This window comes from Thunnus thynnus, chromosome 9 (assembly GCF_963924715.1).
Source record: "Thunnus thynnus chromosome 9, fThuThy2.1, whole genome shotgun sequence".
Lineage (NCBI taxonomy): Eukaryota > Metazoa > Chordata > Actinopteri > Scombriformes > Scombridae > Thunnus > Thunnus thynnus.
This window is the reverse complement of record NC_089525.1, coordinates 8,752,063-8,778,663: the sequence shown is the minus strand read 5'-3', so window position 1 is coordinate 8,778,663 and position 26,601 is coordinate 8,752,063. Positions and strand designations below refer to the sequence as shown.

The window sequence follows — 26,601 nt, the reverse complement described above, 5'->3', positions numbered from 1 at the left end:
CAAACAAAAAATAGCAAGAAAAGAGAAAAAAAAAGAGGGTCAGTATTTTTAAAAGCAGGTGCAGTTTAAGCATAATGTGAGGCTAAAGTAACGATTTTTCTCTATAATTTGTGAAGTTCATGTTTTAGTTCAGTGGTTCTCAAACTTTTTCACGTCGAGAACCCCTAAACTGACACAAATTAGACCACGGACCCCGTTTGATAAGATTTTTGCTTTTGGATGTCTTATTACAGAAAGTGTTTGAAACCCATGAACAAAACAGACATTGTGTCACTTTATTATAGTTTAGGCTATATAAATGATTCCCCCTTTTTGCTGGGGACCCCCTAGAACTACCTCAAGGATCCCTGGGGTTCCCGGACCCCACCACTCACCTAGTACCACTTAATGCTAACTTTTCTATCTTAAAAAAGTTCTCATTACCCTTAAGACCACCGGGAGACCTCTCTACGACCCATGCCCAGCCCCCAGTTTAGGAACCACTGTTGTAGTGGGTTTATGTTAGTGCAAACGGTGCTTGTATTGTGAAGGGCGGGTGCCGGACGTGGTGTCGGCGCTGCTGCTGGCGGAACACAGGCCGCAGTGATTTGGTAGCCGCTGCAGTAGGAGGAAGGACCGCGGGTCTACCCCTTCTATCTTTCAGTTTCGCCTCGAATTTCTATCGGTGGTTCCTTCTAGTAGCGACCAGTAATTAGAGTGTACTGTAACGGTGCTCTATGATCGATAAGTCGTAGTATTATCAACGGACAGTGATATCAATCGCCATTTTAACCGCACGTTTTCCCTGACAGAAGCGCTAGCACAACAATGGCTCTGAAAAGAATTCACAAGGTAAGGAAGTGAACGACGAGGCCCAGGATTTCGCAGTTTCGTCAGGGGTTTAGTCCCAAGGTTGCCCACCCGAGGCTTGTCTGAGGGGTTTATTATACTGAGATTAATGTATTGATGTTGGCTCAATAAGTAGGTTTCAACTAACGGTGTGTGGACAGCGAGTGACGACAGTGAGGGCAGCAATGCGCCGCTTCTCTGTTCACCAGTGCTGCTTCAAACGGGCCAACTCGACCGTTGACTTACGAGCAACCGTTAGATTAGCTGTTCTTGGTTTTGACACATCGGTTTACTAATTAATATGTTCAATACTGGATATGATTTGATGTTTAAGACAGCCGTGACGGTTACAAGTGAATGATATTAGCTGTGTGTTAACCCGTTAGCTGTTTTGTGGCTATCTGTCCCGGTGGTGGGCTAACAGGGATGAGCTAAAGGTTTCCTCTGATCCAGCGAGCTGCTACATTAACATTTCTAGTACAGGAGCGGCAGTTGCAACACATAAGTGTTTACCTGCTGTCAGGTATGTGTTTAGTAGTTCCCCCACACCGTAGTGAAGGTAGCTAACATCATTTATTACAGTTACTGAAGCTTTACTCGCTGCTTGATTTGACAGCTAAGTTATCCAGTTAGCGTTTTACGCTAACGTTAGCGCGCATACTTTGTGTTATAATTTAGCGATTTTCAATTTTCCGTCTGTTCTTTGTTTTGTAGCCCACCCTTTAAAAATATTTATCTTACGTGTGTGGATATATTTAACGCTAATGAGACTCGTAACAGTCCAGAGGTGAGGATGGATGTAACCTAAGCTAGTTTATATCCCTTGTTTTTTTAAGATGTTGTCTTCGTAACGCACAACATGTTAGATATCTGAAGTAGTCGTGATAAAACAAGCCTGCTATTGTTTGTGTTTGACATTATGACTATTATTGTTTGAAATCGACAAACAGGAGATACATATGGGAAAAGCTAGCGATAGTGTTAGCAGTGTAAAAACAGGCCCCACGCGTTGCTCGCCTTTGATGTCATGTTGCTGACAGCAGGCGAGCAGCACATCATTATTATACAGTTAGCTGAATGTTGTGCTTTTGTCTTTCTGTTGTCAATTCCTCCTGTAACGTTAGTCCATGTCATAATGTGGCTGAGTAGCCAGCATAATGTTTCCCTTACTTGCCGTCCACTGTTGAACCGGAGCGTTTACGTTTGCAACGTTACACTTACATCCAGTTAGTTAGTAGACTGTGTCTTAGTCTCTGTTGTGGTGTTGTCGTGATCTTAGTCTGGCTTTCACACGTGCTACCTGCCCTACCTGGAGAAATACTATTACGTCACACCAATAATCAAAGCTCATAGCGTTACAGTAGTGTTGTTGTGTTAGTAGGAAATGCTTCATGAAGTGTTTCACCTGCAGGGAAAACTTTGTAGCTATTGCAGAAGCACAACAAGTGATTTCATCAACTGTACAGATGACTCACACTCGGCTGCTTGAGTTGTATATTAAAAATATATTATTAGAAGTTGCAGGACATCTTTTATCGGGAACTTCTTTTGTTGGATGTTTATTGTGCTGCCATTCACCTTTGAGATGTCCATGGGTCACTGCAGGACCTGATCAACTGACTTGTCTTTTTTTTTTTTTTTGTCGCAGGAGTTGAACGACTTGGCACGGGACCCACCAGCCCAGTGTTCTGCAGGACCAGTAGGAGATGACAGTAAGTTTACCATCAAAACCAACACTGTCCTGGTAGCAATGTGTGACTGGAGCTTAAACTTGATTCTTTATTAAAATGATTATTATGACATGTTTGGATGTGGAATTTTGTCAGACTGAATATTGTTAATTGGAAAACAAAATACAAGCAGTGAACGTGCTGGCTTTTGATTTGTGGATTCCAGTGCATTTAACTAAACTAATAACAACAATAATAATCATTTTTATTCATAGCACTTTTCAAAATCTACGTTACAAAGTGTTTCACAAAGGCAGCAAAATAAAACAGACAAGTCATAAAATCATCAGGTTTTAAAAAGTAAACAGATTTTTAAAAAAAGCTATTTTGTGTATAAAAACCAATTCAGTGTATGAAAAAGCAAGAATAAAGAAAACTCAAGTAAAATCAGGAAAGGCTCTCCGATAAAAGTCTGTTTTAAGAAGAAACTTAAATCACTGACTCAGCCAACCTGATTTCCTCGGGCAGATCTTTCCACAGCCTCGGGTCCCTGACTGCAAACGCTCTGTCCCCTCTAGTTTTCAGCCAGGCCTCTGGTGCAGATAAAAGACCTCTGCCCGAGGATCTCAAAGTACGTACCGGCACGTACGCTAACGGTACTAAGAGGTCAGAGATAGAGCAGGGAGAGAGGCCATGAAGAGCCTTAAAAGTAATCAGTAAGATCTTAAAATCTATTTCTAAAACATACTGGGGGCCAGTGTAAACAGGCTACAACAGGAGTGATGTGATCACGTCTCTTGGTTCTGGTTAAAAGTCCGACAGCTGAGTTCTGTACAGTCTGGAGTCGATCAGTGGGTTTTTGGTTCAGGCAAATAAAAAGGCTGTTGCAATAATCCAGGCATGATGAGCTGATGGTGTGTAAAATGATCCCCGTGTCCTTAAAAGTTACAATAGATTGTTTTTTTTAAATATTTCTCAGATTAAGGAAGTAGGTCTGTTTTTTTTTTTTTTTTTTGAGCATGCAGAATCAGGAAATACATGGACTGCCTGTTGTAAAAAAAATACTCATTCATCGTAAAAGCATAATATTCCCACCTCCATTACTACATGTCAGTTCCGTTTTTCATCTACATTATAAGGGTAATTCTCATCTGGCTAGTATTATATTCTTTCGTAGTGTAGGAGTTGTCTTTTTTTAATCCTATAGAAAAACTAGGACATTTATGAACTTGGTTTTTCCGTGTTAAATACATCTCATGGAAACTGTTGTCAGCAAAAGGAAGACATGGAAAGCAAGTATATTTGTCAGACCAGTGTTATTGCTTGGTTATGTATTATAGATGCCAAGAAACTGTCAAATAGTACAGAAACAATAAAAATTGCAAAATTGGGAAAAAAAATCAGAGTATCTTAACCTGATGGGTACAAATTAAAAACTACAAGTTGGCTTCTAAACTTGTTTTTTTGACAGATGATCCACTGATAGTATTATTAGTTAAAAATCAGCTTGAATGTGGTTCCACCGTTCTTCAAATGTAGAACAGTTTAACATTTCTGCATGTTTTGTAGTGAATAAAAAGGGAATATTGTTTGTTCTTTCTTTCTTTAAAATCCATGTAAGCAGTAGAACTGATTGCTGTGTTCAGACCGGTGCCTGTGAAGTCTGCTGTCTGTCTCGGAGAAAGTCCCGCACTACCAGTAGTTCAAAGCTCCCCCTTTAACATCTCAGCCACCTGTGCCTCTGCTTCAATTGTTCTTGTTGTTCACTAATTTCAACAGTTTTTAGAGCACTTTGTTCACCTCCACAATGCTCAGTCTTGGGTGAAGTGACAGTGGATTTAAATTCAGAAGCTCAAAAACCTTTGTGTTTTAAGTTTGAACTTTAATAATATTTACCTATCAGGCTGCTACGTTTGCTCACTCACCACCACGGTGTATATAATCACAAGGAAGTTTGATTGGTGAATTATGGTCTTGCGAGCTGATAATCAAGGATTACACGCTTATCAGAGTCACCTGCCCGTCATAAAGTAGTTGATGCTACTAAATTGATTTATAGAATCAAATTATTGTCTAAACAATTTTTTTCACTGTGTGGTTTTACAGCAATGAAAGGCAGGCGCCAACACTGAAACATGGCTTTTAAATGGCCATCTTTGAATCAGTTTACATGATAGCTGCAGCCTGGAGACACATGTAAACACCTTTTGTGTTATCAGATAAAGGTTGTTTACCACTATTACATTGTGGGGGTTAAACAAAATACATATATACATGTATATACCACACTAAGTGCACATGTTATTTGTGTTTTTATAATTATTGTATTCAAAATAACGGAGCAACAATTTATTTGGAGTGCTGATAATCACAATGCTTCTTTTCTGTCTGCAAGTTCCAGTATCGATTGTGAATTTCATTGTGTATACAGTATATATACACGATACAAATGCAAATAACATATACAGATATATTTACATGGTCTAATTAATATTAACCATAGTAGTTTGGTAGATTAGGCTACATGTACAATCTGATGCAAATCAGTACAGAAGTAGTAATTATTCATGATTTTTTTTGGAATGTCTTGATTCAGCGTTCTGGTGTTGTATTAGATGACATCACAATGTAATATGTACCTATAATTTAATATCTCCCAAACCCCACCTATCATGTTTATTGTACATAGAGAGGACAAAATATCACTTTTCTGGGTATGGTGTCAGCTCCGTGTGCATGCCAGAACAATTATTACTGTGGTGCCATGTTGTTATAAAATATGTCACTACTCAGTGCCGATGGTGAGAACAATTTGTATCTGTTACACAACTTGAAAAGGTTTTAGGCTAAAGAGCTAACATGTTGTAAGATTTATACATTTTACTAATATAATGTAATGCAAGGCGAGTGATTTCTATCTATCCTGTATGAGCCACTTTAATAAAACAATGCAAATTTGTCAGGTCCAGTCGTTACAGTGCAATGTGTAAACTTCTTACTTTTATTTGTGAGTAGGACAATCAATATATTTGAATTCAAATATATCTGTCAATTCACATTTGTGAACATTTTCAAGACTATTGTTCTGCTCTGGTGATGCAAGACGAGCAGCAACCATCAGTGAGCTGATGTTTATACTGACAGGTGCAGTTCCCTACACGGGTGTTTTTACTGTTCTTTGTCTCTTAAATAACGTAAACATGAACCCTTGTACTGACTGTGTCCACTGTGCACAGAGAGCCAAATCCTCTCTGTCTGAGGAAAGGCAACTTGCTGCTATTAACGTGATGGCAGTGAAGGTAACACAGATGTACAACTACATGTAATCAGAATCAAAACTGCCCTAAATAATCTCAGTCCACTTCTGTTTAACATCTGTTCAATCAGTTATTTAAAAATATTTTATTCTGAAGTATTTTCTTCTCAAAAACAACATAGCATGAAAGTGTTATGTTGATGACGCCAAGGTCTTGTGTTGGGTTAGACACGATGTGATCACTTCCTCGTCTGTGGTGACAGCTGAGATGGGTACATTTAGGAGATAAGGAAACTTGGTTTTTTTACACAAAGAAATAATCATGTGACACAGTATCTCAAAGTGAAAGCTGTCTAGCACTTGTACTTTCACGCCTCGACTGTGTATTGTCTTAATTCTGTTACATTGAAGTATTCATCTCGTCCACTTTAAAGGTGCTGCCTCTATGGACCACTGATTATCGTGGTTATTTGTCAACATTTTTGCATTAGGATTATTAGGATTTATATCAACAAATGATTTAACTATGATTAGGTATTGATTAGGTAGTGTGAAATTGATTGGTTAATCTCACTTCAATTACCATACAAAAACTTGTTGTGTAATGTTTCATCACAATAATTAGTAGATAAACGCCTGTGTAGTTAGCGGTAGGGGTGAGAATCACAGATGAACTCACAATACTATCACGATATTCTTCCCATGATAACAATATATCACAACAAAGGCAAATCTGCGATACACGATGTATGCCGTCTGTCTGATTCTGTTCACGGAGGGTAGTGGCGCTCTTGTAGCGGTTAGCCAAAGTAGCTGAATCAATTCTGAGCGGTCATGGGTTTAAAAAAAAAAAGAAGTATTAATATTGGCACCAGTGTATTGATATCGCATCTCAAGTGGAAATATCACGACATTTTGCAATATCTATTGTTTTTGTCCCGCCACTAGCTCACAGTAGCTTGTTCCGTTGACATCAACAAACTGCAAGTATCATAAACAGTTGACTAGATGCTCATTCAAATGTGCGGCACAAGCGGAAGTAGGTTGATGTAAACACACTAACAGTAAAGCACTGTGGCTGACAGTAAAGAGGTGAGCTGATGCTAATCATTACTGCAACACCTGGTTCCACAAAGCACCAACACCACACCATTATCTCATGACTGAGGTTTGTGACGTTTGTAGGTTAATCAGGGTAAGTCTCTGTGCATTTTTATTTAGTCTATTCCTTTTCAAAAGGTACATCACAGATATAAATCTTTCTGGATTGGAGAAGGGATTTTATCCATGTAATTCCCTATTTTTTTTCTTTGATCTCTCTCTTAATTTTGTGTTTTCTAGTTCTGTTGTCTAATCTCTGTTTACTACTGTATAAAGTAACAAGTTTGACCTCAGATCAAGGTTGCTCTACAACTACTTGTGAACTGACTCGAACTTCTTCTAAGTAGTTTAAATATAGAAAAAGATTTTTAATTGAGGTATTAAAATATTGTTATAAGCTGTCACAAACACAGCTTTTGTGTATTTCAATATTATTACCAACAGCTGTTTATCCATATTAGTGCTATTAGCATACTTGCTTGAAATCAGTGTGCGGGCATATTTGAACAGTTTTAACTTCATACCATTCAGATGTGTTGCATGAAAACAATTAAAGCCAGCATGCATCCTGCAGACATGTGTCTAGAGATTATGTCATTCCAATACACAGGCATTGATATGAGGAATTAGTAGCATCTGAGCTGAAAAATAGTCAGATATCTGACTACTCAGACCTGGTACGTAATAGGATTCACTTCTAAAACATCATCCATACTCTTGATTTCCTTTTTCATACATATTTTAAGGATGTTTCACTCTTGTATACCTAAAATGGCACTGGGGGAGGAAAAAGTAGCAGCAACGTTGCTCTGTACATCTTGCTTCCTGCTACCCAACATCAAATAAACCACTCTTCTATAAACTGCAAGAAAGTGGTTCTAGGAACACGTAATTGCTGTGGTTGACTTTTCAATGTGACATTTGTCATCAGACCTCGACCGGATGCTTGACTTGGGCAGGTTCAGATGCTCCCAAATCAATTCCCACCACTTGTTTTGTCTAAGACTTCCTCATATTGCATCTTGGTAACGATTTCCTCTTCAGAAATGCTTTTGATATCATTCATATAAGGAGCATTTTCTGTAAAAAAAAAAAAAAAAAAAAAAAAATGTAAGTGTGAGTTTACTGCACTTGTCTGACCCTTTGCACTCACGATTTAGAGAAAAACGTTGTGTGTGTGTATATACTGTATGTCCTGAGTTGCACTATGTTGTAAGTCTGTTACTCAACTATACAAATAAACATGAGCCCTTCATGTGGCATTATTTATTCTAACACTTCTCAGCCACGCTTTGTGTTTAGTGTTTCATAACCAATTTCTCTGGTCTTTGTTTCAGTGTTTCACTGGCAAGCCACAATAATGGGACCTGTAAGTATTCACTTAGTCACAGTCGTTGGTTTTTTCTGGGAATTAACATTCACACATATGACAGGATGTTCTGCCATTAATTTATACTCTAAACTGCTGACTTTAAATTGTGACTGAACTGCTGACTTTGAATGGTGCTCCTCAGTAAACACAGTAAATAATCTGATTGGGCCGAAGTAGACTGAACTTAATGCTTATTTTATCAATTAGTTAGACGTCAGCTTTTACTCAAACATAAGATTCTTGTGTGACATCACCGCTAGCATTTCATTTTATATTCCATTTTGTATGTATAGATTTGTCATCGCAGTTCAATCACTAATGAGATGAATGTTTTCTTTCTCCGTGGATTAGAATGACAGTCCTTACCAGAGCGGGGTTTTCTTCTTGACCATACACTTCCCCACAGACTACCCCTTCAAACCGCCAAAGGTAAGCAAGACACTGACAAACACACAAACATACAAAGCAGCAGCATAAATAAACAAAGTAACTCGGCTTGTGCTGATTGGCGATAGGATCGTACATCAACATTTGAAGGGATGTTCAACGATTGGTTTAACTAACTTATTATGAGACCTGAAATGTGTTACACAAGCAGCGCGGCTCCTTTAAGGGATAGCTCAGTGCGTGGTTAGCAGTGCAGTGTGTGTACAGTTTAGGCTTTTTGTCAGTGAATAAATGTTATAACTCCTCAAGACCCAAGCAAAGTTCCTGTGTCTTGCTTTGCCGCCTGCTGATTTAAAGTGAAGGGGGTTAGCCCTGAACTTAGTGACAACTTCAGCCCAGGCTCACTTAAGGTGGACTGACCGTCCAGGGCGATCACATCAGGTGTTGACAATCTCACAGGATGACAATAGAATGATCTATCTATGGAGAAATACGCCCAGCTCTAAAAGTAAAAGTGTGTCTTTTCCTGCTAAAACATGCCGCAGCTATACGTCATTCAGTTTCCTGTTGTTTCTCTGTCTCACGCCCCCTCCCCCCTCTGTCTGTTTTCAGGTTGCATTTACCACAAGAATCTACCACCCAAATATCAACAGCAACGGCAGCATTTGTCTTGACATCCTGCGATCACAGTGGTCTCCGGCTCTCACCATCTCCAAAGGTAGGCCGATTCTTACTGGCCTTCAGACTCTAAACTGCACATGTGGTTACAGATAAATGGCAGATGCCTTTCTAAACAAGTGTGTTAGGAATGAAGGAACAGAGGAAACATGTTGGTTTCCTTTTGAATAAAAATGCATCCCACAAATAATGCATTTTAACATTTCTCACGCAGAGGTCCTTGTATTAAACTGGAGTACTATCTCTGTAAATGTCAGCGTAGCTTTTTCTGATGGATGATCACTAACAGACGTGCTTACAAATGTCTCTCATGCAGAGAGTTGGGGGGTTTTTTCTACATTTTTGTCAAAACCCCATTTTTATGCATCATCAATAGTTCTATAGCTCCTTACTAAAAAACACTTGCATCTGAAGGAAGGAAAGTTGTCAAAATTCTTAAGATTTTTTTTTTTTTCTTTTTTCTTTTATGTGCATGCTGACTGGTCAACCTCCGATACGTCCATCCCAGTTCTCCTGTCCATCTGCTCTCTGCTGTGCGACCCAAACCCGGATGACCCCTTAGTACCCGAGATCGCCCGCATCTACAAGACGGACAGGGAAAAGTAAGTTATCTCTTTCTTGTTGTTAAGTGCGTCATTGGTGTCCATTATGGTCTGTTTTTAAGGGTTCATGCCTCTTTGTCAACATTAAACATTTGGGTTACCAGCCTTTATTTTTGAGACGCTCTACAACCCAAACTGATCATAAGTCATGTTCTGATGACAGACAGTGTCACAGTCTAGCTACTGATGGACAGAAGCTTCATTGTACTACCAGATTACAACACTTTAATTAGCTACAATTTCTGTTATTTTTGAGATTTCGCAACAGTCTTTTCTACATAGTTTGAAAGCTACAAAAACACAAGGATAGCAGGTTTCAGTCTGGGTTAAATTATGGAAATGGGCTTTAAAAATATACTGATTGGTTACTGTTCAAAGGTAATAAGACTCTCCAGTTTGTTATATTCACCTTCCAAAATTGGCAATTTTGTCCGTCTGAAGTGAAGAACTGTGGTTTCGACCCCCCCCCCCCCAGCTGGCTGCTCTGAATGGACGCAGAGCAAAGAGAGAGATGGAGGAATGTTCCAAACACGTTTTTACATTTCTTTCAGAACATTTTCCAGTCTGGAGATTTAATGTCAGTTGGCATCACTATGTTATCTGGCTGTATTAGAGTAACGCAACTGAACACTTGTTGCAGCACATGTTGCATCGCAGTCTGTATAAAGTCCTTCTTTACTTAAATAAAGCTGATATTTAGCTCCATTAGCTTGTAGCATCTGATAGGTTTAAATATACATCTCATCAGCCCAAGTCAAAATTAGTGTTTCTGTCATTATAAAGGCTATATAGAGAAGGAAAGGTCTTATATAAAGTAGCAGTCAGCTGGGGTTTTCTCTCCTGTTCTGTACATTATCAGATATTTATTGGGTTTAGTGAATGCTGGCAGCCCACACTGACCAGTCAGAGATTTGCACTGTCATCTGCGTTTTTTTACATACCCACAGAACATTATATGATGTGCCCTATCATAAAACAAGTGGTATTTAACAACTATACACTACAGATACTACTGTCATTTTGGTTGTGCCATATCTGTTATCACCTATCACCGTTTTCTTGGTACTGATCAGCCAGCAGCAGTGATTTCTGGCCGTTTGCCGCAGTGGCAAGAGGAAATAAAAAGTAACCTCCTGAATTTCAGCACAAGATGGCAGAGCTGTGTGTGCTCTGTGGAGAGCCAGCCAAGCTGCCCTCTCTGCTGCTGCTGCTGCTGCTGCTTCTGGCAGGGAGGCAGCAAAACTTAAATGTGCATATACATCATAAAATGTCAATATGTTGGTCATTACAAGGGTAAACTAACAGTTCCCCCTCTTGGTCTCTCTCTCTCTCTGTCTCTGCTTGATTACAGGTACAACAAAATAGCTCGGGAATGGACACAAAAGTATGCAATGTAGTGTTGGGGTAGAATCATGGCCAACCACCTCTACGACATAAGGTTAGGGGAGCTTCAGACGTAAAGAGAAAACAAACAAAAAACCATACAAACAAATGAAAAGTTTAAAACAAGATCTTGTTGGTTTCCATTGGAGTGCTTTCTTTGAGCCACGCCTCCCCTTCACCAGAGTACCTGTAAAACTCCCTCTGCCCCACCTTCTCTCTCTCTATCTCTCTCTCTTTCTTTCTCTCTCTCTTTCTCTCTGTTTGGCTCTGTCTCCCCCTCCCCCCTCCCCTCCTCTCACACCTCTCAGCTCACCTGCCCACCCTCCAGTGTACATATTGTCAACTTGCAATGTTTACGCCCGTCTCTCCTTGCCCTTTCTTCACCTCGTCCCTTCCTTGTGACCTCTGCCCCCTCCCCTCCTGACCTCTGTATTCCTTTTACATTTTGTCACCATGCAGGTTGGGCTGTCGCAGCCTCCCCGACTCCCCCTTTTTCCTACACACCCCTGCATCCTCACCCACTTACCCCAAACGTTAATTACTAAAAGCATTCCTTTGAGCATCTGTAAAACTTTGAGGGGACCTTTTTCTTCTTTATTTCCCTTTTTTAGGGGGGAGGGGGACAATAATATGGAGGGATTTTTACACTCTGCTCCCTTTCTTGTTCTGTTGTCCTTTATAATTCCCATCTGTCGAGGTGACAATTCAAGAAAGCAGTTTGGCACGCGAGTCGAAGGGCACTCTGTATTTTATACAATGAATACTTAAAAGAAATCATCGCAGGCTATGTAAAATGAAAAAAAAAAAAAAAGATGCACATGGCCTATTTTGGTCTTCTGTTGGATTCTACGAAAGGACTTGAATTTATCCCCACACCTCCTGCTCCTCACTCCCCCTCTCCCACCCCACCTTACCCGAGTTGACCTCTTTGTACACACACATAGACACACACACACACACACACACACACACATGCACGCACAACTGTAAACCCATGTCACCCCCACCACTACCACCACCTTTTCTTTATTCACAAAGTGGAGGTTCTGGACCAGGTATTTAAGCAATTTATTTTTCTTAGTTCAACCTGTGTTTTTATCCCCCCCTCTCCCCCCTACCCATAACTCTTTAGGTTGCTTTTTTTTTTTCTTTTCTTTTTTTGTTTTTTGCTATTGTTAAATTAGAGGCTAACATCTTAAATGGCTATGGGACTGGCTTGGGCTCTGGGTGCGAGGAGAACCCACTCTTCTTGCACAAAACCTCTGTATATTGAATTACCTGAGAGGCTCGTTGAGCTTTGTGTGTTGATTAAACTGTGTAATAAAAACCCATGACTCCTGTGTTGACTCATTCTCAGCCCCTTTTGGACGACATGCAGAGGTAGGACAGGGACATTTTATAGCCGGGTCAAATTCACGGCCCACTTCTACAGAACCTCCGACAGAAGAATACCTGCCAGTACCGCACTGGATCACTCTTGTCTTATGGTTAGATTGCTACTATCCAAATCTGTGTGGTTATTTCTGGGAATTTCTGATTAAGTAAAACAAGACTAACATTTATTGACGTGGTTTAAAAATTTCCCCAGAATAAATATCTTAAAGTGGGTGGGGGATGTAGTCACTATCACTTATTCCGTTAGTGGGAACCTGAACTTAAAAGTACAATAATGGATTCACAGAACAATAAAACTGCATTAATGTGCATCTTCTTATATCTTCAGACTTCACTCATGTCGCAGTACTTCCAAGTGCAGTGAAGTCGCTTTGTCGCCCTCTAGTGGTGCTTTTAAACATTTATCTTAAGTGCAATAAATTCTAACTGATCGCGATTCTGTGTTTATATTGATGAAAATAGAATCATATATTTGTCTTATAAGCTATTAGAGTTTACCCAGAGATGGTTATCATGGTTCAGTAAAGCATGTATTTATTCAGAAGGAAAGCTTTTCTTGAAAGGCAGAAGGGAATCACCAAAGATCGCAGCCGTCAAGATAGTTCTCCTTCCTCTACAGCCTTCCTCTCTGTGCTACGTACACGTCACATGGGCTGGATGGAAGAGACGATTCCCAAGTGTTTACATCATCCAGAGGATCGGATGATTACATATTTGGTGGTGTGAGGATTAGAATACTGTGCCTTGACAATATAACACTACATTTGGGTTTTATTACACTGACCGACAGTCTGGCTGATGTGGAGCATCTGTATTTGTTAGATTTTCAGGCACTTCTGTACTATTAAGTGCCAATTCAGAAATATAGGAGCTTTTAGGAACATCCGAGTTTCCCAGTTGTAATAATGACTTCGATGTTGTCTTGAACATTATTCACAAGTCGAGAGACTGGTTGTTACGATAAATCCGAAATGACATGAACGCAGAATAACTATCTCTAATCCTACTACTACTGTTCCCAAATCATTGTCAAGACATTAACTTTCACGTTCAAAAGTTAGTATATTCAGTCCCATACGGATATATTTATGTTAATGAGCCCATAAATAATCCCAAACTATTTTACCACAGCGTGCAATTGTTTTCACTGTTTTGATCTATTTGACTCTGTATCTCGACATCATAGCAAAAGATAAAATCTCAATGATTTTTGAGGCTTAAATGAAGGTTTGAATGAATGAAGGTTAACGTGTCTTCTTCCCTTTGTAATAAACATCTAACGAATGAAACTAATGCATCATATATACGGAAATCAGTGTTTTAAACGGCCCCAAAGCTAAGTAGGTTTTAGTTGTGGAGTGAATGCTCTCGCATTGTTAGAACATCACTCTCCGTCCTCGGCTATGATTGGTTGTTGCACAGTGACATAAGCAGACCGAACAGACGGAGTTCTACCGGAGCTAACGGAGTGCGGTAAGACTCCTCGGTTGACCTTGCTGCTGAGAGCTGACTACGAATAACACACCGTCCAGCGAAAACATGACAGCCCCGAGTTTACCTGCTATACCCGCATTACCCACCCCGGGAATCAGGTTGTCAAAAGGTAAAGTATTAACGCCAGCTAATAGCATGCTAGCTTGTAATGAGTCTTTTCGTTTGCCGCTCAACGTAAACATAACAGCGATCAACGTCACTGGCAAACATGTTTGTATGGCTACAGCACGGTGTATGGAGACTACAGCTAAATTCAGTGCTCTTACCTTTAAATTATCAGTAATTTAAGAATCAAACTAACTTTTTTGCTGCAGTATCACTAATCTAACCGCTCCTCAGCTGGCTAACAGACACCTAGCTGGCAGTGAGTTGTGTAAAATACAGCCACAGGTTGTGTTACCAACTTTAGACGGTCACTCAGTTTTGGCCCATGAGCTCAAGCCATACTTGGAGGTGATCCCAACATCCACGGCAGGAGTATCTGAATGTTTGGTGGCAGCTAATCACTGAACTTGCTGAGCTAGACTGGCAGCAAGGGCCCCATTTCCCTCCTCATGTCTCTGCATCATGTGATGCTGAATAATCCTACTCACCGCTTCGACAAAATACTGGAGAATTCACAATCCCTGGTTGAAATGCAAAGCCACAGCACATAACCCTCAAGTTGTCAGCTTTCTCTGAATCTGAGTCCATCCCCAGATGATGCAACAGGACGGAGCAGGAGGAAGAGAGGCTGATTTTCGTCTGAAGGATGTTAAATCATCCCCTGAACTAGCTGTGAGACCTTTAAAAGCATTGATCATTTTGTTACTGCTCGACTGGTTTAAGGCGAAAATGGCCTTTTTTTAAAAAAAAAAAATCTCCCTTTAGTTGAAAGGTTCAAGTGTTTTCCTCCTCTCCAGATGATAAGTACAATCATAAAAACACAATAACCTTGTCTAACAGTAAATATCACAAATAGAGTCTATGTAACACTATGAATGGATTTTCCTTTCAGTGTTACAACAGAACATAATAGTGCAGCAAATCCAGGATCTTTAGACATTTTAAAGAGGCTTAAAGGCAAAGAGTTAGTAGAAACATGTGGAAAACCATTCTTAGTGATTAGAATCTTACATTCAGATAGTACTGAACGGTCAGTTGGGTACCATAAACGCCTTCAAGTTACTCAATATACACAGTTTCCTGTTTATTATGTACAGTCTTTTGCAATCCAGTGTAACAGGCCTACAATGAATCGTGTGTTTGTTCAATGTCAACATCTTCATCCAGACACTCACTTATTCATATCACACACTTATTCTTATCATCACAAAAGCTCATTTATTCTCTGAGCACACACACACACACAAATATCAACCTCCAGTCCTTGTTAAGGTGGTAGCTAAATGTTTTGTAACTTGTATGACACGATGGACTTTGTCCTTTAGTTTCTGGCTTTAGGACAGAACGGTTCATGTTGACTCAATTGTTCATCAGGATCATATAAAAGAAGAACAATCCGATTTCTACTGGACTTGATGAGCTCGTAAAGCATACTCAAGGCTTGTTATGTGAATTGTTTGCTAAAAATATGATTAGCAGAAATCAAAAACATCTATAGCTTCCACCTCTTTGTTACTATTCTCATTAGAGAAGCTGCGTCTCTCAGGGTTTTCCCTGCATCTTAAAATCCTGGGCGAGCTGCCTGACTCTTGTTTGGAGCTTACCTCTAAGTGAATTTAAATTTGCTCAGAAAATTCATAAGCCTGTTTTAAGAGAACCCAAAGTGGACTGTAATGCCACGAAGCTGTTTACTGATAGAGGAGTGTTTTGGCCACAAATCCAAATTACGTCAGTGTCGACGCGAGTCAATCAAGGTGACTGATAAAGTTTTTCTGTTCACATAAAACAAAACAAAACACTGAGGTCACCTGAGGTCTCTGTCACATGTCTTTACACAACAAAAGCAGCTGAGAGTCTGGGTGTCCTTTAAAAAAAATGACCACACGGGGTCACAAAGGTGCATTTACACCAACTATTAACTAAGATCTTCACATGACAGTGAGGTGTTCATTCAACTCTAGTTAGTTTTGTTAACCCTCACCTACATTTCATAATACACACGTAAACACTTCACTTCACTACATTTTTCTCTCTCCAGAGCATTTGGTGGTTGCAGTGCCAGTGGCAGTGGTTGCAGCTGTAGGAGGTTTTCTAGTCAGCCATTACCTGAGTGGGAGAGGCTGCAAGAAGGCCCAGGTGAACACGTCCGTCAGCAAAGACAGTCCCAAAGTGGTGCACAGCTTTGACATGGAGGACATCGGCACCAAAGCTGTGTACTGCCGCTGCTGGAAGTCAAAGAAGGTTAGTTTACTCTTTGAATAACTGCCAGTTATTTCTCTTATTGTGTTGTCTAAGTCAAAAACAATCAACCGGTGAGGTCTCCAGAACATGATTTAAAGGTCTGTCATGCTTTCACACATGTTGCACTTTTAGGGTAGTCATTGATGTCACAGCCAGGTGTTTTTACCTTTGACTGCACTTGGACATCTCCAGCTTAGATACCAGACATGCAACATGCAAAGTTTCAACCCAGAGTATCAGCTACTGACAGCATGTGGGGCCCTATGAAATCCATTTCAACTTTTTTCCAGATTTCGATTTATTGTTTCCCCGAATTCTGTGTTTTCCATTTCAATTGTCCTGAATTCTGTGTTATTTACGATTTAAGCACATTGTGTCATCAGAAAGAGTGTCTAGTTTGGTCTGTTCATTCAGCTTAGACGCTGTGAGAAAACGCTTATAATGGCAGGAAAACCCTGATTTTTTTTCCTAATTGTATCCACATTTTGGCAAACGTTTTACAGTTGATTCTGCAATTCCGTCCGTGTTTTCCACAACGCGGGCCCCGCGCGTGCTGTCGGCAGTGTTCGATTAAGTACCACTGCAGGGGCAAATTGAACACTTAGAGACATCTGAATTTAACTGAGCGGCCAGTAATTGCCTTGTGTGGAGGTCATATTTTAAAATTATAGACCTCACTCTGAAATGGACCCGAGTGGCACTTTATGTCCTCATGAGGGAGAGAACTCATTTGCATAACCAAGATCCACAATTTGCTTTCATGGACATATAATAAACACAAGGACAGTGTAACTCTTGGTTTACCTCTGCAACAATGAATGTTTTGATCATTTATAGTCACTGGGTGTATTTATCATAAAGATGGTTCATTGTTTGTGTGGAGGCTGTTATCATGTCTTATTTCCTATTTGTGATATTTAAATCATGATTTCCTCGCAGCGGTTTCTCATCAAAGTACAAAACTCTTGAACTTGATAAGGGCGACTTTTGTTTTCCTCTTAACATTGTGTGTCCTCCTTACAGTTCCCTTACTGCGACGGTGCCCACACCAAACACAACGAGGAAACCGGGGACAATGTCGGACCGCTCATCATCAAAAAGAGGGACGCTTAAGCCAACCAATCAGAAAAAGCGCGCCCTCCCTTGACCTCCCCTCCACCCGGCCCCAGTTTGTCCAGCCAGTTATCCTCATTACAGTGCACACTGATGGTTACGGTACGACACAGTATTCTTCATAGACCAGAATAGAAACTGAATTTTTCATTTCATACATTCCCACACTGTTCCTACACAAACCCACATGACTTTGAAATCAAAGGTCATTTGCGAAGAGATAATAAAGGGACTTTGACAATCAATACAGCCAGACATCGGGGTATTACGACTGCGCAGTCGCTTTTTGACCCACTTAACATGAAGGTCAAAACCGCACTGCACAGGCGTCACACCTTCACGTCTGGCGTCCCTCTCTCTCTCCGCTCCTCCAGGTGTGGAGCAGGTGTTTGGAACACGAGGAGTACGGCAGATCTTTGCCTCAGTCCGGTTTTTGCATCCCAATGCAGCGCCTTACATTAAAATCAGAAGTCAGAACACACACACACACACAACCCATATGAATGTTACATGTCATGATTTTTGCACCAAGAGCTGCTTAGTCAGAGGTAGAAGTCATGTTTGTGTTTAATGAAATAAAAAATCTATCTTGAGAACTGTTGAAACACTATCTGCTGTCTGTAACCAGTTACTGTCTTTCTGAGGAAACTGTTGTATTTAATCTGTAAAGTGTTGGGAATTCTGCTTATAAAGGATATATTTTGCTTTTTCATCAGATTTATTTTCTACTGGCTGCCGTGTGTCTGACTTGATGATTCATTGTTCTGTATATTGTGAATAAAACTTATCGAGTGATCTGATTCGCCGGCTTTGTGTATTTATTTTTCAGGAAGCTGTTCTCGCTGCAGGGCCAGAAGCCAAACTCTACATTTGTTTGTGTTTTAACCTCCAGATCTAATGCAGTCCACTTAACCACTTCACTTCTGTCAGCTGCGAGGTAGAGCAGCGTGCTCATGGATTAACGGTGGATAGAGATAATGAGTAAACAGCCCTGTAGGGTAACTGCAGTGTGTGTGTGTGTGTGTGTGTGTGTGTGAGGCTTCGGCTAGATGCAGGGCCGCATTTTACCTTCAGGCAAGGTAGGCAGCTGCCTGGGGCCCCCAAGTATAAGGCCCCCAAACACCTATAGATTTATTATGATTAGATATGAAAGATAATATGTCATGTTACTATTCTAACTCATTGGGCGGATGTGGATCAGGAAGTAGAGCAGCTTGCCGCTAATCATTCCCGGCTCCTGCAGTCTGCATGTCGAAGATACTGAACCCCAAATTCCTCCTAGAGGCTGTGCCATCAGTGTGTGTGTGTTTGTGTGTGTGTGAATGGGTGAGCATAGAAACATGGTGGGGCGCTGTACGGCAGCCTCTGCCATCAGTTCATGAACGTGTGTGTGTGAATGGGTGAGGGTGTAAAGTGACGTTGTGTAAAATGGGTGTAAAGTGCTTTGAGTGGTCGATAAGACTAGAAAGGTGCTATATGAATGCAGTCCATTAACCATTTACCATTGTTCCATGAAATAAGTGACAAAAGGCCCCCAAAATATGCAACTGTGTACTTCTACTTCAGAGGAAAACAATGTACTACATTTACCTGACAGATAAATATTACTGGTTATGCTGCAGAGTCAGATTTCACCCACAAAATACTACAAATAAAATATGATGCATTATTATTGATTAAACTATCCAGCATTATATAAACTAGTTGGACTCCACTTGTAAAGTAAATTGAAGTGCATTGAGCTGATAATACCTGCCTTTCACTCTTCACTTTTAAGGAAAAATGTGAATGCAGGACCTTTACTTTAACCAGACTTTTACAGTATTCATTCTGTGTTGTATTCATAGTTTCACTGAAGAAGTTTTGAGACATTTCCCACTTAGAGAAACGGTGAAAACAAAGCAAGACAAGAGTTTGCCTGTGGCCCCCAAATCACTGAATCCGGCCCTGGCTGGAGGTGAGGGGGGCCTCCGCCGTGCTGCAGTGTCCACCAGCACCAGTGGCCATTTTAAGATGTGGCAGTATTAGTGGTGACCACTAGACGACGCTGTGTTTGCACGGATAGTCCTGGCCAAGACAGTGTACGCGAGTACACGGTGGGCCCCTGCTCCCATAGTGACACGCACGCACACATACACACGCACGAGGTATCTGGCTGCGTGCCAGATGCAACGGAGGACTCTCACAAGAGGTGGAGTGGACTCCAGCATCCCTGTGTGAGGAGTCACCTTAAACAGACAGCTCAACAGTGTGCTAATACACACACAGGAGGACAATACTGAGTGGAAAGACTTTCATTAACATGTGTTTATAATAAACTGGAGCAAGACTGTGTCTGTTCTGTGAGTATGTTTGATGGATCAGTAAACGTTTATTGTTTTTAAATTGTTTAATTGCTCATTTTTGTTGTTTGTAAACGTAAGCTTCTTCATAATGTTGACTATATGTGACACCAACATATGTAGTTTAGCGGTTATAACGCAGGAATAAACGTGTAAGTGTCATTGACAGGTTTATTATATCCACAACTGTCACTTTCTGCTGCTGTAATGTTTGTTTACTTTAATGTCACATTAAAAACATGACATTTTTTTGACTTTAATGCACTTCCAGTCCCATCATCACTAATTTGCTAATCAACTCAGACCACTTATGCTCAGATTTTTTCCATTTAAATTAATTACACATCACATTACTCCACTGCCACTAGACCCCTCCTCCTTAACACATACATATCCTACATTTACATATGTGTAACTGCTGTCATTGACTGCATTCATGAATGAATTAGGATCATTCACACGGCCTTAGTGGCAGTTTATTGAGATTGACTCTAATGAGCACTGCTGTAAATTTAGCCTGTTGTAATAAATAATGAATGTGCTAACAGAGACACATCAGGGCTTTACATTATCCGGGGAGACACTGGACTTTATCATATTCTGCTCATTTTTAAAACTATAATATTAATTGAATCATATAATTTTGCTGTAAAATATGTTAAGAAGCCTCCATTATTTATATTAATTATATAACATTAGGTTAATTGGTGTTCCTTTAGAATAATTGACACCTAACGCCTATGCTCATTGACTGTGTGTGTGTGTGTGTGTGTGTTGTGAATGAGTGTGTGTGTATGTGTGTGTGTGTGCTGGATATGTAATGTCTGCTTTAAATGCTCCAGTGTTCAGACTGTCAGCTGTCTGTGCATGTTGGACTGTTGCTGTGGACATTACGGGGTCGCTCTGACCACGGTTTCGGCTGCAGAGTCCACTTCGCATTTTGAGCGACGCCCCCAAATTCCGTGCAGAGTGTTTGCAGACCCTCCGGGACGGAGAGGTGGAGGAGGAATCGGCAGCTCCGCCGTCCATATACACTACAATCACCACGCCATTAGTTCATGACTTCATCATATCTTTGACAGGAGAGTTTGGACGGATTTTAGAAGGTAAGAGGAGACATTTTCCCGATACTTCCTGATTGATTTTCGCTGTTTTTGTTTGGTCGCCTTTTCCTGCGCGCAGCGCCGTGTCGCAGCGACCACTCGGACTGTGGTCAGCTCGCCGTGGCGTCGGCCGAGCACCGTCTTCTTAGGTAACCTTAATTACGGTCAAATGATCGATCGGGCCCCCTGATCGACCCGTCAAATGGTTTACACACTTGTCATGTAAAAAACGTATATGTCCCGTGTTTAATCGCCAGAATAGTTCTTCTACAAATGTGGACACGGAATATAGCCTGGTCTTTTTTTATCCACAGCAACCGCATCGTTGCGCACCTCGCTCCTCGTCGCCGATACCAGACAAAAGACAGCCTGTTTTTTTTACGCTTCACTATTTAGTCTTTCTTTCTTCCAGAGCTTAAGCTTTGGCTGGCACACATAACAGCAGTCGTCAAAATGTATTTGAAAAGCGCGCTCCACATTTGACCTGCGCATATGCGCATATCTTTGCATATTGTTGTCGCTCTGTTATTGATTGCATTGATATACCGTGAAATTCTTAAAGGGATACTGCCTCCTGTATGCGGAAATCATTGGCAAAGCATGCACTGTGTCTCATACATGAGCCTGTTCATCTCTGTTCAGGGAGTTTTGTTTTTCTAAACATATCTACATATATGTTAGATTTCTCTTTTTTTCTTTACACTGATTCTTTGACACTGTGTTTAGTGCCTGTGGTTGAGAAATATCTTCCAGTCTCATCTCCTCTGTTTACTCTCCCTCTGTTTTCGTCTCTCCAACATTTCTATTCTTAACCTTCCTCTCTTCATCCCCTATTCATTTCTAGCTCTCCAGGACTGTGAGGCTGCTGCAGAGAATGGGAATAGGGACACAGGCCAAGGCTTGCCATTTTGGCTGAAGTAACAGCAGGACGGTTGTCAACCCCGCATCGGCTTCAATCCCCTTTTCCCTCACCTCTCCTCCCACACACACACACAAACACACACTCTCACAAGGACAGACACTCCCACACACAGCCACTGCTATGTCCACCGCCGTAGACATCGCTGGCCCTTCCTCCCCAGATCAAGCCCACAGCAGCGCTAAAATCCCCAACGAGCCACTGAGACCCAGCCTTAAGCGCTCCAACCACCCCTACAGCCTCTCCCATTACATCTCCACCCCTTCCCCAGCCGTGGACGTCAAAAGCCTGATCCAGCCCTCCCCGACCCAGCAGCGGGCAGCCCAGCCCGGGCACACTAAGCCTCGCCGGGCCCCCTCCTGGCCTGACATGTGGGAGTCGCCCAGCGGGCTCCACCTGGCCCATGCCGCAGAGCTGCTGATGCGCGCCGGGCTGCTGGCTCTGACCCCCGCCACCACAGAGCAGGCCGGCCTAGGTGCGCAGAGCAGCCCACCAGCTAAAAGGGAGGCTGCAGAAGCGAAGGGGGGGAAGGGAGATGGGGAAGGAAGCGGATCCGGGCCTGAGGAGGAGGAAGAGGACTCCCCTGGATGCGGGACTGACTTCCAACCCTTCTTGGGCGCCTGGTTCCCCTTCAGCCCCGCTCTGTTCCCCCTGGCAGGTTTCCAGATGGGGGGAGGCCATTGGAGGAGCGCAGCCATGGGAGCTGAGGGCATAGAGGGGCTGGTGGCCGAGGGCTACTCTCCTGGTTCTCTAGGCGGGGGCAGCGGAGGGAGGAGGAAGAGGAAGAGGTGCGGCGAGTGCGTACCGTGTCGGCGTCAGACGAACTGCGAACAGTGCAGCAGCTGCCGCAATCGCAAGAGGGGACACCAGATCTGTAAATACAGGAAGTGCGAGGAGCTGAAGAGGAAGCCAGGAGGTCCTGGGTTTGAGAGCAGAGTGTCTGCGTTTGATCTAAGGGGGTCCGACTTTACTTTGGGTCTGGCACAGGAGAGAAGCAACGGAGCCTTGGATGGATAGTAATGTTTGTGGTGGCAGCATTTGTCAGAGGATCCTGGTTGGATGATTGTTGAGGGGCTGCAGTTTAAAAACACACGGGACACCATGTTAACACGCTCGGACTGTGGTTCAAAGATCTTCAGATCTTGTGTTTAGCGCGGAGCTGCAGCTCCATTTCAGAATGTTCACACTCGTTCCCATCCTTTCTTTTGACAATCAGTGAATTGGAGAGGAGAGAAAGAAGGATACCAATGTGTGTCAATATTTAGATGATGACAAAAATGCTGTAAATAGACTGTAAATATCTGGAAAACATTATGTCTTTTTTTACATCCCTTTCCAGTTTGGATGTATTGTGTTTCAACATTTAAAGAAGGAGCCAAATGTTTTGTTTCTAATGGGGAGTTTTGATTCTGTTGTTCTGACGTCACTGCATCAGTAAGAAATGAATGAGTTCAGCTTAGGCTAAATTATTTCATGTGCAACTTGTACTGTCTGTTTGCCCTTTTGAAATAAAAGAAATTGGCCATGTGCACTTGTCTACAGGCTGGGTTTATACTACGTGTGTGTGCGTCTTCATATTTAATTGGATGTATGTGTCTGTTTGCCACCGTGTTTCAGCTTGTACACGCGCGCACACGTGTGTTCATGTGTTTGTGTGTGAGGTTGTGTGGATTATGAGTCACCTAATGGTGTGGCTGAGAGCCTTATCGCAACCCCACAGACACACAAACACACCTACACGCTGCTTTGGCAAGTCCAGTGCATGCACTCAAACACACCTAACCTGACATGCACACATAATCACAGATACTCTCTCCTCTATTCACACACTGATGCAATTTCTCCTTTATTCACAAGTATAGATCATATACACGCACACACACAAACACACACATAATAAACCAAATGCAGAGCCAGCTGGACTGAGGCTACAGGGTGGGTTTTTGCTTGTTGCCGTAACGATGGCTGATGTGATAAGACCTTCTTCCTCGGCGCCACACTCCAGGGGACCGCAGGGAAGACGTAACCATGGCAACGGCCGGCCCGAGGTGTCACGCTATAATTGGGCCACGGCTGCACTTCCTGTGCGCCTTCAGTCAGGGGGATCGCAGAGGGACTGTGTGTGTGTGCGTGTGTGTGTTTGTGTGTGTGTGTGTGTGTGTGTGCATCTGTGGGGGTGGGGGGGTTGTGTATGTGTGTGTGTGTGTGTGTGTGTGTGTGTGTGTGTTTGTCAGGCAGGGAGAGAGAGGGAGAGAGAGAAAGCGCAGCACGCCAGCCAACGCAGGACACTGCCAACTCATGGAGAAAAGCAGTGAGCTCCAACATCACGCTATTACAACGCTCCCACTGAATGAGAAACACACAGTCTTTTAGTAAAGTCCACAGTCTAGTGTTTCTTCATCTCCCAGACAAAGGGGGAATTTCAAATTCTTGGATCTGCAGCTTTTTTTTCTCCCCCTCTTCGGTGCCTTTCTAGTGATTTGGAGCTTAATCCCCCCTCCCTGTTCTCGTCACGCATGCACACACACACACACACACACACACACATACACACACACACACACACACACACACACAGACACCGGAAATCTGTGTCACCCGCTGCCCAGCAGGTCCAGTGACTCCCTGAACGCCTGCAGTCTGGCTCCACTGGCCTGCAAGATGGCAGGAGAGAAAGGGAAGAGGAGGGGGGAGGTGGAGGGATTGAACAGAGGACGGAGGGGGTGGGGGGGTGGGGTGGTTGAGAGAGAGAGTTGGGGGAGTGGGGGAGGAGGAGGAAGAGGAGGAGGGGAGGGGAGGGGGGGTCGAAAGTGGATCCAGGGAGAGGGAGAGAAGGTGGAGGGGTGAAGGAGGGGTAGAAAGAGACGTGGTGAAGGGCAGAGAGGGAGAAGGGGGGTAAGAGAGAGTGGGTGAAACTGGGAGAGATGAAAAGCAGGCCACAGGGGGAGAAAAAAGAAAAACGGGAGAGATATGCAGGGAGGAGGACGGGGGAGATGGACAGCAGGGGATAAAGATAACGTGGGCCAAACAAAGAGAGGGGAGAGATGAGTGTGAGAGCCAGCGAACGGAGTGATGGAGGCCGATTGAAATGCAGCGAGACAGGGACGCAGGTAGACAGGGAGCGGGGGTTAATGACGGATGCATTGTCCAGATAGCCGGTGTGTGCCGTCACAGACCCCTGCGGAGCTTACATATGTTAGCACCAGCGGCCCTGCCCACTCTGGAGGAAAAACTCCTCTCACACTGCAGTGGAACAACCTGCCAGCCCAAGGCAACCTGCACTGGAGCTGGGCGGACCCTCACTCACGAGCCAGACCTTTGAAATTTTGGCCACTGCGTCTGCTTGGAGACACTGTGTCTCATTGTGAATGTTTTTTCCCCTCCATTGGCTGTATCCCCAGCGTTAGAAAATGTGTAACAGCTTTGCAGAAACAGCATCTTTCTGAGATCACTCCTCTGTTATCCATGTGTGTTCACTTTTATAAGGAGTCCACACACACATAACATGTCACTCCCAAACAGAAACACAAAGGTTTCTTACATCCTTGAAAAGCTCAGGCTCATCTGCCCTAAGGTTATATTTTGGTGACACTGGGGTCAAAGGGGACTCTTGACCTTTGACCCTCAAAGCTGTTAAAGGTGGATTCAAAATAGGCCAACTTCTATAAACAGCTTCATCCACCCCTGCTATCGTCTAACGCCGCCTATGAAAAACCGCTAAATAGCTTTAAAAGCAAACAGAAACTTATGTATTTCAGTGCCTGTGAAATTAAAGAATGACTATCACTCTCACCCAAACATAACCATAAAATCAGGTCCAAAAGAAATTAATTCTCAAAACATTCTCACACTTCAATCAACATCCTCGGGCAAGTTCACACAGTGTCCGTTTCTGAGGTAATGTGTACACAAAATTCTGTTAATCTTTAGCTTGCTGCTGATTTCAAAAAAAGGCACAGTGGTTCCAGGAAGTTAAGCAAAGCATGCTGATAAAGTCTGTCTGCCTGCCTGCAGTGATATTTCATCACAGCTTCTTTTTCACGCCACCTCGTGATGTGGAATTGATTGTTGCCATTGAGTATTGAGCTCGAAGTTGCTCGCACTCTTCAATTTGCATGATTCCCACAAGCGTTTCCTTTTTAACGGGGAGGTAAATCACGAACAGAGCTGCGATGTCGGTTACACAAGGTCTTTAACTGTGATTTTTATAGTGTGGTCTGTGATTATTAGTTGGAGCTGGAATTTAGGAGGTCCATTTGCCTCATAATCTGCGTATACTGATTCATAATGCAGGCTAGTTTACTATACGATAACTCTAACGTCGTTTTAGAATCTATTTGAGGATATCTTCCAAGAAAGTTTACTGTGACGCTGAGCTAATCTGTTTTTTCTCATTGGATCTCTACTGATCTCAGTATAGCTGCTAATTCTAAATGGCTCCAATTATTATAAATTCAATCTGTGTTTGTTTACATGATAATTTCATTTTTCACAATTACCGTTTTGTAACAATAACAACAATAATAATGTTGTATTTATAACTACCAAAATGTATTTTCAACTGACCTATCCAAAAATGATGCTACATCTATTAAGTTTTGGTTTAGTTTCC

At 42.2% G+C, this 26,601-nt stretch overlaps 3 protein-coding genes across 4 annotated transcripts; all 3 read left to right on the top strand.

The window, feature by feature from the left end:
• The first annotated feature begins 555 nt into the window (after window positions 1-555).
• On the top strand, window positions 556-12,617 carry ube2d2 (ubiquitin-conjugating enzyme E2D 2 (UBC4/5 homolog, yeast)). 2 transcript variants are annotated; one of them, XM_067598658.1, is made up of 7 exons: window positions 556-831; window positions 2,477-2,540; window positions 8,193-8,224; window positions 8,579-8,656; window positions 9,227-9,332; window positions 9,801-9,894; window positions 11,246-12,617. In XM_067598658.1, the coding sequence occupies exons 1-7, from the start codon at window positions 808-810 to the stop codon at window positions 11,289-11,291; spliced, it is 444 nt and encodes a 147-aa protein (XP_067454759.1). In that variant the 5' UTR covers window positions 556-807; the 3' UTR covers window positions 11,292-12,617. The 2 variants fall into 2 exon arrangements, with proteins under 2 accessions (XP_067454759.1, XP_067454760.1); XM_067598659.1 differs by lacking the exon at window positions 556-831 and adding an exon at window positions 1,113-1,351.
• A 1,475-nt stretch (window positions 12,618-14,092) lies between these two features.
• zgc:110843 (uncharacterized protein LOC541492 homolog) lies at window positions 14,093-18,425 on the top strand. The gene is made up of 3 exons (XM_067598657.1): window positions 14,093-14,275; window positions 16,310-16,512; window positions 17,536-18,425. The coding sequence occupies exons 1-3, from the start codon at window positions 14,212-14,214 to the stop codon at window positions 17,623-17,625; spliced, it is 357 nt and encodes a 118-aa protein (XP_067454758.1). The 5' UTR covers window positions 14,093-14,211; the 3' UTR covers window positions 17,626-18,425.
• A 2,414-nt stretch (window positions 18,426-20,839) lies between these two features.
• LOC137189027 (CXXC-type zinc finger protein 5-like) lies at window positions 20,840-23,518 on the top strand. Its single transcript, XM_067598656.1, has 2 exons — window positions 20,840-21,073; window positions 21,915-23,518. Exon 2 carries the CDS (start codon window positions 22,113-22,115, stop codon window positions 23,004-23,006), a length of 894 nt encoding a protein of 297 aa, XP_067454757.1. The 5' UTR covers window positions 20,840-21,073; window positions 21,915-22,112; the 3' UTR covers window positions 23,007-23,518.
• Window positions 23,519-26,601: the final 3,083 nt, after the last annotated feature.

What these genes read in the sequence shown, in the direction of transcription:
- ube2d2 (XM_067598658.1), top strand. Translation starts at nt 808, where the DNA reads ATGGCTCTGAAAAGAATTCACAAG. An exon ending in CTCTGAAAAGAATTCACAAG is followed by an intron (nt 832 to 2,476) that starts GTAAGGAAGTGA and finishes TTTTTGTCGCAG; the next exon opens with GAGTTGAACGACTTGGCACG. An exon ending in AAGCCACAATAATGGGACCT is followed by an intron (nt 8,225 to 8,578) that starts GTAAGTATTCAC and finishes TCCGTGGATTAG; the next exon opens with AATGACAGTCCTTACCAGAG.
- LOC137189027 (XM_067598656.1), top strand. Translation starts at nt 22,113, where the DNA reads ATGTCCACCGCCGTAGACATCGCTGGCCCTTCCTCCCCAGATCAAGCC.
- zgc:110843 (XM_067598657.1), top strand. Translation starts at nt 14,212, where the DNA reads ATGACAGCCCCGAGTTTACCTGCTATACCCGCATTACCCACCCCGGGA. An exon ending in GGGAATCAGGTTGTCAAAAG is followed by an intron (nt 14,276 to 16,309) that starts GTAAAGTATTAA and finishes TTCTCTCTCCAG; the next exon opens with AGCATTTGGTGGTTGCAGTG. An exon ending in GCTGCTGGAAGTCAAAGAAG is followed by an intron (nt 16,513 to 17,535) that starts GTTAGTTTACTC and finishes TCCTCCTTACAG; the next exon opens with TTCCCTTACTGCGACGGTGC.